General features: G+C 47.5%; 1 protein-coding gene across 2 annotated transcripts; it reads left to right on the forward strand.

Annotated features, from left to right (window-relative positions):
* Positions 1-12,797: 12,797 nt before the first annotated feature.
* On the forward strand, positions 12,798-19,294 carry LGALS2 (galectin 2). 2 transcript variants are annotated; one of them, XM_043440571.1, is made up of 4 exons: positions 12,798-12,974; positions 17,247-17,329; positions 18,655-18,814; positions 18,989-19,294. In XM_043440571.1, the coding sequence occupies exons 1-4, from the start codon at positions 12,969-12,971 to the stop codon at positions 19,130-19,132; spliced, it is 393 nt and encodes a 130-aa protein (XP_043296506.1). In that variant the 5' UTR covers positions 12,798-12,968; the 3' UTR covers positions 19,133-19,294. The 2 variants fall into 2 exon arrangements, with proteins under 2 accessions (XP_043296506.1, XP_043296505.1); XM_043440570.1 differs by having other exon boundaries at positions 12,839-12,908.
* The last annotated feature ends 316 nt before the right edge of the window (positions 19,295-19,610 follow it).

Consider the following 19,610-nt stretch of genomic DNA (forward strand, 5'->3'; position numbering starts at 1 on the left):
CTGCACAATGGCACTCATCTCACACGCTAGTAAAGTAATGCTCAAAATTATCCAAGCCAGGCTTCAACAGTATGTGAACCGTGAACTTCCAGATGACCAAGCTGGATTTAGAAAAGACAGAGGAACCAGAGATCAAATTGCCAACATCTGCTGGATCATTGAAAAAGCAAGAGAGCTCCAGAAAAACATCTACTTCTGCTTTATTGACTACGCCAAAGCCTTTGACTGTGTGGACCACAACAAACTGTGAAAAATTCTGAAAGAGATGGGAATACCAGACCACCTGACCTGCCTCCTGAGAAATCTGTATGCAGGTCAGGAAGCAACAGTTAGAACTGGACATGGAACAACAGACTGGTTCCAAATAAGAAAAGGGATAAGTCAAGGCTATATATTGTCACCCTGCTTATTTAACTTATATGCAGGGTACATCATGAAAATGCTAGGCTGGATGAAGCACAAACTGAAATCAAGATTGCTGGGAGGGATATCAATAACCTCAGATATGCAGATGACTCCACCCTTATGGCAGAAAGTGAAGAACTAAAGAGCCTCTTGATGAAAGTGAAAAAGGAGAGTGAAAAAGTTGGCTTAAAGCTCAACATTCAGAAAACTAAGATCATGGCATCTGGTCCCATCACTTCATGGCAAATAGATGGGGAAACAGTGGAAACAATGGCAGACTTTATTTTGGGGGGCTCCAAAATCACTGCAGATGGTGACTGCAGCCATGAAATTAAAAGACGCTTGCTCCTTGGAAGAAGTTATGACCAACCTAGACAGCATATTAAAAAGCAGAGACATTACTTTGCCAACAAAGGTCCATCTAGTCAAAGCTATGGTTTTTCCAATAGTCATGTATGGATGAGAGTTGGACTATAAAGAAAGCTGAGCGCTGAAGAATTATGCCTTTGAACTGTGGTGTTGGAGAAGACTCTTGAGAGTCCCTTGGACTGCAAGGAGATCCAACCAGTCCATCCTAAAGGAAATCAGTCCTGGGTGTTCATTGGAAGGACTGATGTTGAAGCTGAAACTCCAATACTTTGGCCACCTGATGCGAAGAACTGACTCATTGGAAAAGACCCTGATGCTGGGAAAGATTGAAGGCAGGAGGAGAAGGGGACGACAGAAGATGAGATGGCTGGATGGCATCACCGACTCAATGGACATGAGTTTGAGTAAACTCCGAGAGTTGGCGATGAATAGGGAAGCCTGGCATGCTGCAGTCCCTGGGGTCGCAACTGAACTGTGGCCACAGAGGCGGATATTATGACCCTCCCTCCACCGGCTGAAAGGAATCTAGGGACCGTGGATTTCACCAATAGGGAGGCAATATGCAAATATTGCCCTGCCTTAATTGGTTGATGGACAGATGGGTACCATTCATTCTTGAGTTCTGAGACGCGGCTTGGAGCGCAACTTTGAGGTAGAGGTTACACATGGAAGCAATTATTGAGCTCCCACCTTGTTGTGCCAAGTCCTGCGTCAGGGAATACAGGGGCGAATAAGAGGGGCAAGGCACCGCCCTTGTGGCACTTACATTCTAGTAAACTAATGTGTGTTAGTCGCTCAGTCCTGTCTGACTCTGCCACCCCATGGATGGTAAACCGCCTGGCTCCTCTGTCAGAGTTCTCCAGGCAAGAATACTGGAGTGGGTTGCCATTTCCTCCTCCAGGGGATCTTCCAGACCCAGGGATTGAATCCGGGTCTCCTGTGTCTCCTGCATTGGCAGGCGGGTTCTTTACCACTTTTGCCACCGGGGAAGACTGCATAGCATGTACGTGCACTCAATAAATGCTGAAGGAAGTTCCAAGTGGTGACCACTATTGTCCTATTGGGAGAGTCCCTCAATTCTGTTCCCTAGATTTAGAATTTTGGTCCTACACCTCTCTCTTCCCTTTCCCCCAAAGCTTATAGCTTCAGACTTTTGGTCTTCCCTACTCTCCCTTGGAACTTTGCACACTAGCATTTTGACTCCCTGCCTCAGGGGACAAGGACTCCAACTACGGCAGGAAAGATTTGGATAAACTCCAAGAAAGGACTTCCTTGTCTTTCTGTCAGAGTTGCAGCTGCTGGGGGAAGGGAACTGGATACACTTCCCACTGATTTAGAAAATTTCAGAGCTGGAAGAAAGCTTCGCGATAACACATAAAGTCCAGAGCTTTTCAACCTTTTTTATTTGGGGAGAGGGGACAGAGGTACAATGTAAGAAATGCTTTACACCAGGACCAGGTGAACTCAAGTTTTGTGGAGGCTGCAGTTTGTAAAATTTGGGGACTTCTTAAAAATATATGTATACAATTTTGTAGGCAAAATCGGGTATTTATTTAGTGTTAGAAAATTAATTCCCATAAATTACAAACTTCAAAATCTGACAAATACCATAATCATAAAGTCAGGACAATAAGAAATTTTTACTTAACTACCTGACATGTCACTTTATTACCTTTATTTGTAATTTTTTAGGTAATTTTAGGCTTCATGATTTTCATACAGCAGTGAGTTTCTTCTATTCTTTTCTGTAAGGAGAAAGCAAAGTCAGCCTTGTAGCAGGTTTGATCAAAAATCTTTTTTATTTTGTTATTTTAGAAAAGTTTTTCTCAGCTTCACAATCTGTTATTGGTGACGTCATGTAAACCCGAAATGTTTAATTTTGTCAGATCTGAGAAAGACAAATTTTCTATGTTGTTTCACCAAGAATGGCAGATTTTGTCAGAATAAAATGTGTTGCATGTGAGATAGAACTCCATGTGTCGTGATATATGAAACATTCAAAGTTATACACAGATGTTCTTGCTATTTCAGTACTGTTAGGAGTTGGCGTCCTACAACAGAAGTGTCCTGATCAGTTCTATTGCATATGATCCCCAACACCTTCCAAAAAAAGAAAATAGCATATGGCACATTTATAATTAAGTATGCTGTGTCATTAATTGTGTCCCCAGTGGCATGGACATCTGCTATAACTAGATCAGTGGGAATTAAATCTTCCATGTGTAATTTTACACATCTGAGGATTGGAAGAGTTTTCCATAGACGAGCTGCTGGCTCTGTACAATGCAGATCTTGGTCCTCCTCCACTGCCCACATCTTCCCAGGCCGGGTGCCTAGGACCTACGTCATGGTGACATAGTGATTGACCTGTGTCTCTCCACCTTTAGGTCAGGGCACCAGGTAAATCGGCATGGTGAGTGGGTATGGGTAATTGGAGTGTTTCTGGGAACCATTCCCTACACTAGGATGCTAGCAATCATCTAAATATTCTAGAAGTTGTCTGTGAACCTTATAATTGTAACCCAGTAAGCTCAAACTAAATGTTATGTCCAGCTCAGTTTCCCATTAGTTGCATCTCTCACTAGTCAGACACAGCCTTTGGAAAGACAAAAACGTCTTACTGATGTGGAACAATCTCCCAGATACATTAAGAGAATAAAACCAAGATACAAGACGGTGAGTAGAGCACACTTTTACCTGTGTGGTGTGTAGGTTATCTCTGGAAGGAAGCAGGAGAAGGGTATTTGCCTCTGAGTGGCTGTGGAGACTAGAGTGGATGAGGAACTTGCTTTTCCCAGTAAAACCCTTCTAAGCTTTATGAAGTGCTTTTTAAATCACATACGTGTCAATTTTTCTTTTCTTTCTTTTCTGAGATACATGTTTATCGCAGTTGACAAGCTAGTTTTCTTCCTAATTTAGACTGTTCTCCTAGTGGCCAGCAGGAGGAGGCAAATGCTTTCTCTCTCTTGGGGAGAGGTTTCCTCTTCTACAATCTTCAGAAAATAACGTGTCCAAAACCATCACAATATTGCAAAGTAATTATCCTCCAATTAAAATTAAAAAATAAATAAAAAAGGAAACACCGTGGCTGTGCCCTGTGGTTGGAACCCAGACTCCAAGTGGAGTCTTAAAAGGAAAATAAGTGAAAATAAGTTGTCATTATAGACTCTAGGACCTTATGGAATCTTTGATTTTAAAATAGTTTTATTGGGATAGAATTAACATACTGATCAGGAGCTGGGAGCCGGTGGGAATTATCAGTTGGGGGTTGTAATACAGGTGTTGATTCTGTACCCCAGGCATCTGCCTTATCAGCTGTGACCAGGCCATTAAGGCATCTGAGACCCCACTGTCCACAGGAAGATTGGGGTGTCCTGGACCCGGGAGGACCAACCAGGCTCAGGGCTGGGGTCTCCTTTCCCCCAGGAAGAGTACTTGAGGACCATCCAAGTAGCAGACACAGCTTGCTGTATTATTTCATTTCTAGAGAGATGTTCTCTATGGAAAAATGTTCTTCCTGCCACTTATAAGAGGTAGGACATCATGGTCTCTTATGTTATCATGGTCTCTTATATCATCATTATAGGATATCATGGTCTCTTATGTAAATACACCCAGTACCACATGTGCGTAGGTGGGTGTGCCCCTGAGCCTCACCAGTCCAAAGGGCTGGGGTAACATCCTGGGAGGGGCAGAGGGAAGAGGAAGTGAAGAGGCAATGCATCTCTGGATTGGATCCCCTGAAAGTACCCCATTCTGAGCTCTGTGATGATTGGTTCCAGCTGTTGATCCACCATACAACCACCCATCCATCCATCCATCCATCCCTTCCCCACCCGGCCAACCACCTACTCACTTTGCCATCCTTCCGTTCACTCAGCCAGCCAGCCAGCCATCTTTCTCTCCATCTTTTGAATTAAGACCAACCTGAAAAGGTCCAGCCAAGAGCTGAGGAAGAGTTCTAGGTGGAGGGAAGAGCAAGGACATAGGGTTGAGGCTGGAATGAGCTTGGTGAAGTCACGGGTCAGCCTGGCCAGGGAGCAGCTGGGATGAGATGAGGCTGCAAGGTGGATGGGACCAGATCAGGGGGACTTGGTCAGCCCACGGGGGATTTTGTATTTGTTCCAAGTGTGAGAAGTCACTGGAGGGTTTTGAGCAGGACAGTGGGGTGTTGTCATTTCCATTTCACCAAGACTGCAGTGAGTGGTGAAAGGATTGTGGGGGAAGGAGCAGAGAACAGGGACAGTGACCCATCCCTTCCTCCCTCAAGGACCCTCCCTAATTCCAGGTGAGGTGAGGATGACCCAAGAGCTCCAGCGGATCTAGGCAGCCCTGGAATGATGCCCACTGAGAGTGCTGCCAGGTGTAGCCAGCAGCTGGGGCTCAGGGTGAGGCCACGGAACCTGGCAATCAGGTTAGACAAGGAAGAGGCCTGGACCAGACAACGTAAGAGCTCTGTGGATGTCCCTTAAAGAACAGGTGTCAGCTGGTCAGAGATGGAGAAGCATGGCGGAACAGCCAAGTAGGCCTGATATTAATATTTCATAACAACAAACATTTATTTATTCAGCAATGAACAGGGGTCAGCACTGTGCTTAACACTCCACATATTCTCCCTTAAAGCTCACATCTACCTTAGAAGCTGTGACAGTTACACCCATTTTGCCAACGGACCAGCTGAAGCCCAGAGAGGTTACGTGACTCACCCAGTGTCACACAGCTATAGACAGACCTCCCTGTGCCTGAGACTAAGCCACCTGGAAAAAAAAAAACAAACTGTGGGAATAAGAGGGGTTTTTCTCTGGACAGAGACAGGAAATCACCAATCATGGGTTTCCAGATATGTTCAGGAGCCCCTAACTTGCTGATGTGATCATTTGGTTCCTTGAGATGGTTCATCTGCCTATCTCAGCATCTTCCTCACTCACCAGGCTCTGGTCTCAGGCTCCCAGGGCTCTGGGAGAATGGATACTGCCTTCCTAAGGAGCCCTGTCCTCCAGGGCACAGAAAGGGATGTGCTCACCAGCCCGGGTCCATGATGTTGGATGCTGCTCCTCGGACACGACTGAACAACTTCCCTTCACTTCCGCTCTCTCCACTGCCCTGGATACTTGGCTTCATCGTCTCAGGTGAAACCTCTGCCCATTTAGGATCTTCCCTCAAAGCAAGGAAGGAAGGCATTTGTTTATTTAATTTTTTAGCATCTAATATGCACCCCACATGCTATATAGGTTCACTTCTTTAATTTAAAAAGATCTTTTAAAATTCTCACAATTGGGAATTGCCCCACGCTTCCACTGCAGAAGGCATGGGTTTGATCCCTGGTCAGGGAACTAAGATCCCCCATGCTGTGTGGTTCAGCCAAAACAAACAAACAAACAAGCAAAAAAACTTATAATCAGCTTGTGAAGAAGATTGTTATTAGCTCCCTTTCACAGATGAAGAAATTGAGGCTTGAAGTGACTTGACGTGGCTCCTCAGCTTGTAGGCAACAGAGCTAGGATGTGTCATTGTCCCACTCGACGCCCCAAACTCGGTGCTTTCCATACGTCCACACTTTGTGCACCTCTCCCTATCTGGGAAAGAGGATGCTGGGGGGGAACCAAGCAAGGATGGGGCTGCAGACAGATATCAGTGACGAGATGATTTGTTTGTTCTCTGGGAGGAGAAGGACAGGAGAGGAGATGAGCAGAGATACCACAGACCTCAGGACCAAAGTCCCCCAACAGCAGGAGGCCGATGGGTGATACTTACAAGAAGCCACCAGCCAAACTCTCCCTTAGGCCCAGTAGATACAGAGGCTCAGGCCCAGACACTCTAGGGGGCCTCCAAAATGTTTTACTATCATGTAAAATCAGAAGAAAAAAGTGAATTTTTAGGTAGACGAAAATATTTCAGTGTATAACATTGATCCGTGTATTCAATGCAGCCATGAAATTATATCTATGTGTAGTATTTACGTCTGTGCATATATAATATAAATACTGCACATAGATATAATTCTATTTCATGGCTGCATTGAATACATGGATCAATATTATATATTGAAACATGAATTAGAATTATATCTATGTGTAGTATTTATGTCTGTGTATATATAATATGGGGCTTCCTTGGTATCTCAGTTGGGAAAGAATCTGCCAGCAATGCAGAAGACCCAGGTTCAACCCCTGGGTGGGGAAGATCCTCTGGAGAAGGAAATGGCAACACACTCCAGTATTCTTGTCTGGAAAATCCCATGGACAGAGGAGTCTGGCAGGCTACAGTCCGGGATCGCAAAGAGTTGAACATGACTTAGCGACTAGACCACCACCATATATAATATATGGGCTTCCCCGATGGCTCAGCCGGTAAAGTGTCTACCTGCAATGTAGGCAGACATAGGAGACTTGGGTTCGATCCCTGAGTTGGGAATATTCCCTGAAGAAGGAAATGGCAACCCACTTCAGTATTCTTGCTTGGGAAATCCCATGGACAAAGAAACCTGGAAGGCTACAGTACAAAGCGTTGCAAGGAGTTGGACACTACTGAGCACAGTAGCACATACATCATCTATGTTTCCTGATGGACGAAGGGGCCCCTGAGGGCAGAAGTACCCCAGGCTCACAAAAGTCATGATGGGGCCCTGGGAATTCGCAAGGAGAACTTTCTCACAAGCCTGGGGCTCAGACTCGGCCGCCAGATGGGGGTGAGCGGCCTCCTTTCCAGCTGACACAGGTGGGGCACCGGGCTCCTGATAAAAATAACAAATATTTTCTGTTAACTATTAACAAAGTGCCAGACTTTATCTCCCCAATTCTCACCACATTATTGCTCTTATTTTACAGAGGAGGAGGCTGAACTCAGGTTAGAACTCAGATTCTAGTGCTATACTGGCTTCAAAACGACATTCGAGAACCTTCTCTGGCCCCAGGAATCTGGGACTTTCTGAAGCTTTCCACTGGGGTGTCATTAATTATTTCCAGTCATTTCCTGTGCCCTTGCTTGTCTCTCTACTAGACTTGGCCTCATTTAAGGCCTGGCTTTATTTTGTACTTTTTTCTATGGAGGCCCTCACTCCCGTGCATTTGAATCAAGTCTTTTGTGCTTGTGTTCCTTGAGGGAGACCCTGTGTGGCCGGCGAGGCCATGTCCTCCTCGGGACCTCAGAGGCTCACACACCAGCAACTTTGCGGCGGTTCCCCCTCACCGCAGCCCCTCAGTGCAGCCTGGTGGCCTGCTGGACAGTTCAGTGAAGGCAGACCTGTAAGGGCCCATCACAAAGTCCTGAGAACTCGCTTCCGTAGCTGCTTTATTCCCTAGACATTGTACCATGAGCAAGGAGCCACAGCCATCAAGGGTTTCCCCAAAATGTGATTTTCCCCAAAAATGTGATTTTTGATGACTAATAGTTTGTTTATATTTTTGTAGCACCATAAACTTAGCCAATCCCATAGTATTGATGTTTCACTTTCCAATTCTTCCCTAATGGTAATGATGATTTTTTCCTATTCAGTCAGTCAATAAATACTTGTTGTTCAGGATGTACTAAGTGCTGAGAACAATTTTCTAATCATCTGGCTTGATTTAAGGGCAACATTTGGAGTATTGAGCAGAACTCCTAAAAACCTATGAGAATTGGTCAAAGTAGTAGGTAGAGGAAAATTTATGGCCTTAAATATATTTATTAAAAAGAAGTGTGTGTGCTCAGTCATGTAACATTCTTTGCAACTCCAGGGACTGTAGCCTACCAGTCTCCTCTGTCCTTTGAATTTTCCAGGCAAGGATACTGGAGTGGGTTGCCCTTTCCTACTCCAGGGGGTCTTCTGATACAGGGATCGAACCCATGTCTCTTGTGTCTCCTGCATTGGCAGGTGGCTTCTTTATCACTGTGCCACCTCAGAAGCCCCTGTTAATAAGAAGAAAAGATGAAAAGTTAATGAACTAAACATTTAACTCTGGAAGTTAGAAAAAGAGCAATAAAAGAAAAAGTAAAAGTTAATTAGCATAAAAGCAGAAAATAATAAAGGAAACAAAATGAGAGCTGGTTCTTTGAAAAGACCAGGTAGTAGAAGGTCTAGGGACATGTGAAAACTGCAGATCCTTTAGTCAGGAGGCTTTCATGAATATTATTTCTGCCACCAAACTTCTGATAACAATAGCTTGGCAAAGTGTCAGTTCAGTTCAGTCGCTCAGTCATGTCCGACTCTTTGCGACCCCATGAACCGCGACTCTTTGCGACCCCATGAACCGCAGCATGCCAGGCCTCCCTGTCCATCACCAACTCCTGGAGTCCACCCAAACCCATGTCCATCGAGTTGGTGATGCCATCCAACCATCTCATCCTCTGTCGTCCCCTTCTCCTCTTCCCCTCAATCTTTCCCAGCATCAGGGTCTTTTCAAATGAGTCAGCTCTTTGCATCAGGTGGCCAAAGTACTGGAGTTTCAGCTTCAACATCAGTCCTTCCAATGAACACCCAGGACTGACTTCTTTTAGGATGGACTGGTTGGATCTCCTTGCAGTCCAAGGGACTCTCCAGAGTCTTCTCCAACACCACAGTTCAAAAGCATCAATTCTTCGGCGGTCAGCTTTCTTTATAGTCCAACTCTCACATCCATACATGACTACTGGAAAAACCATAGCCTTGACTAGACGAACCTTTGTTGGCAAAGTAATGTCTCTGCTTTTTAATATGCTGTCTAGGTTGGTCATAACTTTCCTTCCAAGGAGCAAAGTGTATTAGCTATCTATTGTGATGTAACAAATTAACCAAAACCTAGGGACCTAAAGTAAGAAACACATTTCTTATAGCTCCTGGGGTCAGGAAACCAGATAAGATTTAGCTGCGTGCCTTTTGGCTCAGGGTCTCTTACAAGGTTTCAGTAAAGGTGTTGGCAACACCAGCCATCCCAAGGATCAAGTGGGAGAAGATCCACTGCCAAGTTCACTCACATGGGTGTTGGCAGGGCTCAGGTCTTCATCACTGGTGGGCTGGAGACATCAGTTCCCTGGCACATGGGCTTCTCCATAGAACTGCTGATAACGTGGCTTGCTTCTCCCAGAGCTAATGGGGAGAGAGAGAGCACAATCTTTTTGTAACCTTTCTTTTTGTAAGTAGGCTTTTTGTAACCTAATCTCCTAATGTTCTGTTCTAGAATTCTATATGCTATTAGTTAGAATTGAGTCACTGGGTCCAGCCACAGTCAAGGGGAGCCAATTATACACGAGTATGAATACCAGGAGTAGGGATCACTGGGGGCCATCAAAGAAGCTGCCACCACACAAAGGTTTTAAGATCATATGCCTCCTGGAAGTCAAATATTCTTTTTGCTAAGTTACTGCCTTGGCAGTCATCTGAGCAATGGATTAGTAGAAAAGGCAAGTTCTGCTACATATCAGTTGCGTGAGGCCTGGGAACCTTTGTCCTTATCTGGAAAATGGGGTCATAATAAAGATCACTTTCAGAATTTATTGAGTTTATTGTGATGAGGGGTGGGTATAAAATACCCTTCAGAAGTTAGGCATTATTAAGAGAACACTGTTGGAGATTCAAGTGTCTGTGATTTTTTTTTTCTCCTTCTTATTAGTATTTTTAAAATCTTTCATTGATGTAAAACATACACACAGAAAAAATTCTCCAGGCCAGAATACTGGAGTGGGTAGCCTTTCCCTTCTCCAGGGGATCTTCCCAACCCAGGGATTGAATCCAGGTCTCCCACATTGCAGGCAGATTCTTTACCAGCTGAGCTACAAGGGAAGCCCAAGAATACTGGAGTGGGTAGCTGATTATCCCTTCTCCAGTGGATCTTCCCAACCCAGGAATCGAACCTGGGTCTCCAACTTTGCAAGAGGATTCTTTACCAACTGAGCTATCAGGGAAGCCCACAGAAAAGTGCACAATTCATAAATGTGGTCATGATCACCTGTGTTTAAACGTTCTTCTAAACCAAGTGAGCTTTTGAGTTCTTTTTACTTTGTGCACTTTCCAAAACCTTCCACAGTGAGCTAGAATTACTACTATCGTCATAAAAATGTCACCTCTGTAAGGTGTAGTTTCTGAAGATTAGAGAGTTTATAAAGCACTTGCAAAATCCTTATCTTGCTTGAGTTTTATAATGGCCACAGGAAAAAAATCAAGCAAGGATCAAGGATCAACTTCCTTGTGGGTAAAATGAGGAAATCACCTCTGGGGTGGGGATGGGGGAGGGAAGGGAACTGAAGGCGGTGTTTTCTGTGAGTGCTGGGCAGTGAGCCACCTGTCCGCTCCTGGCACAGAAAGGCCTTCAGTAGGCTGGTCCCCCAGCACCCCACCCAGAGTGGCCACCGTCAGCTCTAATGGAAAACCCTTCAGCTCGCCAAACCAAGGCTCCAGAAAAATTCTACTTCTGGGAATCCGCCTTAAATAAGTTCTCACAATGCTGCCAAACTTTATGTGCAAATAATTGAATGCGGCAGCATTTTTAATAACAGACACTTAGAATGAATGTAAGTGTTCAGCAGAAGGAAATTAGTTGAATAAATTAAGTCATTGATAGGCAGACTATTTCACTGCCATTAAGATATCATTCTGAAATATAGATTTATGGGCTCTGGAGTTTACCAGATGAAGCAGAATCAACAATTGAGTAAGATAGAGGGGCGACCATGATATAAATCCATTGAAAACCACATGGAAGGAAATGTGCCAATAAAGTAAGCAGATTCTATCCTGGAGCTGGGATTATGAGTGATTCTTTTCTTTTTTTTTTTTTTAACAGACATTTTAGGTGGTGTATTTGCAACATAACTTTTTAATTCATTCGTTAATTTGGCAGGGGGGCTGTTATGCTGGGTCTTCTTTGCTGCACAGGCTTTTCTCTAGTTGTGGCGAGCGGGGGCTACACTCAAGTTGCAGTGCATGGGTTTCTCATTATCGTGGCTTCTCTTGTGGTGGAGCACCGGCTCTAGGGTGCGAGGGCTTCAGCAGTTGTGGCACATGGGCTCTAGAGCACAGGCTCAATAGTTGTGGTGCATGGGCTTAGCTGCTCTGGGACGTATGGGATCTTCCCATTTCAGGGATCGAACCTGTGTCTCCTGCACTGGCAGGTAGATTCTTTACCACTGAGCCACCAGGGAAGCCCTGTTTTTCTTTCTTTTTTAATTAATTATTTAATTTTTTGACTGTGCTAGATCTTTGCTGCACCGGCTTTTCTCCAGTTGCAGCAAACAGGGGCTGTTCTCCAGTTGCAGTGCTCTGGCTTCTCATTGTAGTGGCTTCTCTTGCTGTGGAACACAGGCTCTAGGTGCGTGGGCTTCAGTATTTGTGGCATGAAGCCTCAGTAGTTGAGGTTCCTGGGGTTTAGAGCACAGGCTTAACAGTTGTGGCCTACGGGCTTAGTTGCTCAGCAGCCTGTGGGATCTTCCCAGACCAGGGATCGAACCTGCATCTCCTGCTTTGGCAGGTGGATTCTTTACCACTGAGCCACCAAGGAAGCCCCTGTTTTTCTTTTCATTTAATAGCTCCCATTGCATACGGTAAGCACGTCAATTATATAAGTAGTAGAAGTAAAGAGCAAAGCATTGAAATTCCGTTACCCACTGCACACATCCCCAGCCCTCCCACTTCCTTCTTTACTTAGTTGGTTGTAGATGTTTCTAGATGTTTTCTTTAAATCCACCACGGATTGCTTTTAAAACTCACATGTACAAAAAAAAATTTTTAACCTCCCCCCCCAGAACCTTACATGTACAATCAGAAAAAGCATGGGGTGAGGAGAGAAAACATAAGATTCTCAAAATGAATCTGGACATCATAGAAGCATAGAGGTTTTTACAAAGCAAGTCTCTGTTTGAGGATGAGAAAGTGGGGCTCAGGGTTGTTGGGTGGCCTGCCACGCTCACACGGTTTGTGCCAGCTCCTGGCGCCCAGTCCAGCGTTGCTTCTGGGGTCACATCCGCTAGGGCTCAGAAAGGAGGAGGGAGGCTGAGCTGGAGAGAGGCCAGGAGGATGCTCTGGGCTGGGCAGGCTGGGCTGGGGTGATGAGCCTTCTGCCTGTTTGTTCTGGGTACCAGGAGATGCGGGTAGAGAAACATCCTGGCAGGAAGGACCAAAGTCCTCATTTATGGCCTGAGGGGAGTTAATGTGTAATATTCTAGGATATAAGCTGGACTGCAAGGTGAGACCCTGAGCCCAGACCTCTAGGAGCTACCCAGAGCTGCTGTCCGGAGCTGCTACCATGTCGGTGAGAACACCGGCTCCCCACTGCCCTCCTCCTCTGTCACTCCGAATCTTTACCTGAGTGGGGGTGGGGTGGATGCTGGAGAAAAAGCATCGCTGCCCCTCCAGCCTCGATTTCCTTATCTGCGTAGAGAGGAAGTTGGACAGATCACAACACTGTCCTTTAGCATCGAGGTTCTCTGTTCCTTCCACCATTCTGAGTCTGTCTCTTTCCCCCTCCAGCCTGGGTTTCTCATCAGTAATTTATTTATCTATTTTTTGCCTATTTCTCTCAGTTGGGAATCTTATTTCCCCAACCAGGGACCAAACCTGGGCTCACTGCAGTGGAAGCACAGGAGTCCTAACCTCTGGACAGCCAGGGAATTCCCTCTTATCAATAACATTAATCGCGGCAACAATGATAACTACTGACACCTACTGAGCTTTAAAAGATGAAGTTGAGACTGGAAGGTTAACTTTCCCCAGATCAAAATCTGTAAATTGCAGGGGGGTCAAGTGGATCTTCTTCAAGGTCTCTCCCCGATTCTCTGATTCCAAACTCTGCTCTGCCGTAGCCTGCTATGTGGTCTTGGAGAAATCGCTGCTCCTCTCTGAGCCTCAGTCTCCTGTATTTGGAGAACTGGGTCACGGACGGGATCTTCTGAGGCTGGTGTGTTGCTTTCCTGGGGCTGCTGTAACAAATTTATTCTCTCAGTTTTGGAGGCTTGAGGTCTGAAATCCAGGTGTTGGTGGGAACTTGCTCTCTCTGAAGGCTCTAGGGGAGGGTTCTTTCTCGTCCTTTCCAGCTTCTATTCGTTGCTGGCAGTCTGTGGTAATCCTGGGCTTGCAGCTGTCTCCCTCCAACCCCTGCCTCTCTCTTCACACGGCTTCTCTGCGTCTCTGTGTTTCTGGGTCCAAATTTCCTCTTCTTCTAAGGATGTCAGACATATGGGGTTTGGGGCCCACCCTGAACCACTATGACCTCATCTCAATTTGGCCCTATTTCCAAATAGGTCCCATTCACAGGCTCCAGGTGGGCCTACTTTTCTGGGAGAGTCAGCACAGGTGGGATGTGGGCGTGGATGTGACTAGAGGGTCCAGGTGTGTGGATGGCATGGTGCCCTCCCCACCCTCTGCCTCTCAGGGAGGGCCTTTGTGCCCAACTACTTTCCCCACATTCTCCTTCCCCTGCTCTCCTCACCCCTCCCCTTTCTTTCCTCCTTCTTCAGAGACCCTCCCTGGTAGACCAGGGGTTAAGACTCTGCGCTACCAATGCAGGGGGCACAGGTTCAAATCCTGGTCAGGGAACTAAGATCCTACATGCCACGGGGTGAGGCCAAAATATTAAAAAAAAAAAGAAAGAAAGAAAAAATGGGGGAACCGAGGTCCAGAAAAGGGCACAGTTGGCTCCTACTAGCTCCGTTAGTCACCTGACCACTGACACCTGCCTCCACCCCAGCTTTGCCTCCCCAGACTTTGTGCTCCAGACTTTACGGAGGGGGGACAGATTACTAGGCCCACCCCCTCCCACGGGCATCCGTGTTTGCCCAGATGGACCCCCAAACCTGGCCTTCCTCTCGCCCCTGCCCTGCAGTAGCCCTAGGGGCTCAGATTCTTCTGTTTGAGCCAGGCAGCCTCCAGGAGCTATGGGGGGTGGGGTGGCGAGGGTGCTTCTCCGCATCCCAGTCTCACCCTGACCATCCCAGGGAGGAGACCGGAGACTCCTCGTGACGTCTGGTGGGGATTCTGCGTGCTGCAGGGCGCACACCGTGAAGGGCTGCTTGTTGGCAGGACACCCACGCTCCTCTGGGAGGGACGGAATAACCTCTCCTAGGGGACTGCTGTCTGTCCTTCTGGGAGAGGCTGAAGGAGGATTTTAACCCAGTTTGGCTGGTGATCCACATGTTACATCAAGCATCCATCTGAGGGGTTAGGCCTCTGAGTGCCACTTTCTCAAAGGCAGTGAAATTCCTCTTACCCCGGGGACATCTGGGGTTCCCTGGTGGGTCAGACGGTAAAGAAGCTGCCTGTCATGCAGGTAGACCTGGGTTTGTTCCCTCGGTTGAGATCCCCTGGAAGAGGAAATGGCAGCCCACTCCAGTATTCTTGCCTGGAGAACCCCATGGACAGAGGAGCCAAGTGGGCTACAGTCCATGGGATTGCAAAGAGTCAGACAGGAGTGAGTGACTAACACGCAGAGGACATCTGGAGACATTTTTGGCTGTCACCACTTGGGGGGAGGGTGCTCCTGGCAGCTGGTGGTTAGAGACCCAGCCTGCGGCTCTACCTCCTACACACACAGGACAACCCCACAATAAAGAACAATCCAGTTGGAAGGATCAGGGTGCTGAACCTGGAAAACCCTGCTCTGAAGCATCGTGGGGTCTGATGTGCCGTGATGCTCCACCCTCCTGGGCTTGGCAAGGCCTCTTTCAGGCCTTCCTTTTTTTTATTTTAGTTTTGGCCATGGCCTGTGGCAGGCAGGATCTTAGTTCCCTGACCAGGGATGGACAATGTGCCACTGCATGGAAGCACAGAATCTTAACCACTGGACGACCAGGGATGTCCCCAGGCCTCCTTTTATTTTTTTATTTTTTCCCAGGCCTCCTTTTAAAATGTACTGACTCCAGGAGAGGGCTTCTCTGGTGGCTCAGTCAGTAAAGAATCCACCTGTAATGCAGGAGATGCAAGAGACCCGGGTTTGATCCCTGGGTCAGGAGGATCCCCTGGAGAAGGAAATGACAACCCACTCCAGTATTCCTGCCTGGAGAATCCCATGGACAGAGGAGCCTGGCAGGCTACAGTCCATGGGGTCACAAGAGTCAGACACGGCTTAGCGACTAAACCACCACCACTAAGAGAACTGGGCAACCTGACACCCGTGTAGGAACCCAAAGACCGTTTTCCCTCTTGGAGGAAAGGAGGCAGCTGCCAGCAAGGCAGTCCTAATCTACCCTCCACAGACACTGCCCTTGACTTTCAGCAAAGCACTCCAGTCCCACAAGTTGCTTCAAGGCTTCCCAAGTGAGCTCCCTCCAGAAAAAAAAAAGGAAAAAAAATCAGGGAAGAGAAATCCTATAATATAAATGTATTTCCCCAGTAAGTGTTCTAAGTCTTTTGTGGCTGCCAAATTCCGTCTGGCCCAGCCTCACACCCTCCAATCATGGATAACTAGACATTTTCTCAGGGTTGGATCATGAGGTTTGAAAACCCAGCTTCGAGAGCCTCCCTTCTAACCAGAGTATAGAAATACAGGCGCTGCCCAGGTCCTATGGGAAAATAGGAAGCAGAAGAATACCATAGTAGCGATAAGTAAGCCTAATGACCACAGCCCCTCGATTTGCTTTTAGTCTGTGCCAAGTCCTATTTGAGGGGCTTCACAAACGGGAGTTCTCGTCCTCCGAACCAGGGTGAAGAAGGTGCTGTTAACCTCAGGGCCTCCGATAGTATCTGTCACAAGGGTGCTTGGCAACTGGGTTTGAATGAATAAATCAAATCAGCCCGTTTTACAGATGAGGAGTATGGGGTTTGGAGAGGGACTTTGATGGACATGTTCAGACATGTGACTGATGGAAGTTTATAGATTCTCTGTTTGGGATGGGCCTAGACTTGCCTGTCATACAGTCATTTTCTTTTTTAAAAAAATTAAAAAAAGATTTGTCTACAATGCATCTTAATGGCGGCACATGGGATCTTAGTTTCAGCACATGGGATCTTTTAGCTGGGGCTTTCGAACTCTTAGTTGCAGCATGTGGGACTAGTTCCCTGACCAGGGATAGAACCTGGGCCCCCTGCATTGGTAATGTGGAGTCTTAGCCACTGGACCACTAGGGAAGTCCTGATACAGTCATTTTCTGTCAGTAAAATGACTGCCAAGTTTGTGCAAGAAATAAACGTACCCTTGTTCATGGGATTTTGCTGAGGGCATTGTGCCTCATCACTTGAACACATTTGGGAACAGTGAGGTTGGCAGGGGTTACTCTACCCATTTTATAGATGGGCAAACTGAGGTTCCCTCCCCTGAGCCCTATGTCTCCAGATCCAGCTATTCTTCAGGCTGGGGTGGATGAGAGTGAAGCAAAACAGCAAGAGGAGGCTCCAGGAATCTTTGATCTGAGCTCTCTGACTTTTTCGCTTCCTGGCTCCATGGCCTCATGTGGGGACAGGGAAAGGGGGACCTGGGGCCAGGTTGGGATGGGAGGATGCTGGCGAGTGGGCTTTACCAGCAGAAAAGCGTGGGGCACACGTGTGGCACACATGTAATTGATTTGTGTGGGATGTTTCTCTGTTGGCACAGGGGAAATTTGAGATTGTGAACATGGACATGAAGATGGGGTCAAGCCTGAAGATCAAGGGCAAGATCGCTGACGGTGCTAATGGGTGAGCCAGTGGGAGGGCAGGTGGGGCAGGACGGGGAGAGGGGGCCGGCCACAGACCTGGCATAGGCTGGGAAGGTGGGGGCAGGCAAGGCAGCCTTGTGAAATGTTGGGACAATGAGAGTGACCTCTGGCCAGGGGCCTCTTGTACATTCTCGCTCCTCTCACACCCCTCCCTCACCCTTGCTGGCCCCATTTGCATGCTTTCACATCTGAGGCCAGGTTTGGGGACCTGCAGAAGTCACATCAGACGCCATGTGCTCAATTCCTTGGCCCCAACAGACACGGAAGCAGCAAGTGAGAAATCCCTGAAGCGTTGCCCAGTCCTCCGTGAGTCAGATGCCTCTACTGAAGGCCCCAACCCCCCGGGGACACTACCCTCTTGATACTGCTGAAGGACCAGGGACTGGCCTTTCACATGTATTAAACCAGGGATAGCTCAGTTGGTAAAGAATCCACCTGCAAAAAAAAAAAAAAGAATCTACCTGCGATGCAGGAGACCAGGGTTCAATCCCTGGGTCAGGAAGATCCCCTAAAGAAGGAAATGGCAACCCACTCCAGTATTCTTGACCAGGGAGCCTAGCCGGCTACAGTTCATGGTGTCCCAAAAGTCAGACTTAGCGACTACAAAACCCACCAGGGGGCGCCAAGTGGTCTGGTGCGCATCCTCTCCATCAGAATCTGAGACCTTTCTCACCTCAGGGGTTACAGGTCAGCGGTCAGCATTTCTTGAAACTGATTTCAATCAGGTTTTGATTGGGGAGGGGCAGGCAGAAGCATCGGGTAGGAGCCAAGAGAAAAATCACCTCTTTCTCCTACTTGGGTCCCTCAAGGTTGCAGAAATGTGGGATACCTCTGACCTGAGTCCTCCCAATGGAGACACTCCATGACTCAGAAAGTCCCACTCTCAGGGACCATGAAGGTCTAACCAAGGCCCCTGTCGTGATGTTTCTAAAAGATCACACAGCTCCTAATTGCATACCTCTAATGACAGGGAGCTCACCACCTCAGGCATACAACTATTTTTGGCCAAACTTAATGGGTCTTCAGAAATAGTTAAGAACAGCAGTTTTTTCCAAGGATAGCCACCTTCACCTCCTGAAATGTCACGATTAGTTAACTCCTTGTCAGGAGCCTTGGTCTGTGTTCTAAATGGAACGTGATACTCTAGTGCCAGGTCCGATCAAATTGTTACCTCCCTTGTTTTAAGGCACAAACCTCAATTAACACCACCTTTGGTTATTCTACCAACTTTATGGTCAAGACACCGCCACCCAAGCTTTTATACCCAGGACTGGCCCCTTATTCTTACTTCTTCTTCTCTGGCAGCTTTGTGATTAATTTGGGCCAGGGGACAGATAAACTGAACCTGCATTTTAACCCACGCTTTGGTGAATCCACCATTGTCTGCAACTCACGTGATGGCAACAGCTGGGGGGCGGAGCAACGGGACAATCACATGTGCTTCAGCCCAGGGTCAGAAGTCAAGGTGAGGTCAAAGGGAAAAGGGGCCTGAAAACAGATCTCAAGGAGGGAGCACAGCTGGTGGGGGCACCCTGGCCTAGACACGTGCTGGGTCTGTTTGAGCCACCGGGCATGGCCCCGGCCCCGGCCCATTTCCAGGGTGCCTCCTGCCTCCCTGACGCCCTCCCTCCCACCGCAGCTCATCGTGACCTTCGAGAACAATGAATTCAAGGTGAAGCTGCCAGACGGGCACCAGTTGACCTTTCCCAACAGGCTGGGCCACAGCCACCTGAGCTACCTGGGTGTGCAGAACTTCATCGTCTCCTCCTTCAAGCTAGAGTGAGGGCAGCACCTCACCAGAATGCAAGACACCACCCCTGCAAGCAGATTCCTGACCGAGAGCTGTCTCGTCATGTGGAATCAGTGACCCTTGCGACCCACCTGCTCTTCCTAATCCTCCGCCCTCATCCCCCAACAAAAGAATCCACCTTTATAGTCTTTCCAACTGTGGTGTTTTCCACTATCTTGATGTTCCTAGCGTCCCCTCGATATGGACGAGGAAACTGAGGCTGCCCAGTGGGGGATGAGCTCCAAACACCTCTAAGCCACTGGTCCTGCCTGGTGGTCCCCTTTTGTCGCCAGGATAAGTGCCAAGTTGCTCTGTGGGATTACAGTTCCAGGCACCTGGGCCAGGGGCTGTTCCCGGAACTGCAGATAAGGGCTCCCACCTGGGCTTCTTATCGCAGGGCTATTCATTCCAGTCTGGTTACTCATTACCCCCTGCCTCGGGCCCTCCCCTCATTGGGGGCCCTGGTTGGGTG

This window comes from Cervus canadensis, chromosome 21 (assembly GCF_019320065.1).
Source record: "Cervus canadensis isolate Bull #8, Minnesota chromosome 21, ASM1932006v1, whole genome shotgun sequence".
NCBI lineage: Eukaryota > Metazoa > Chordata > Mammalia > Artiodactyla > Cervidae > Cervus > Cervus canadensis.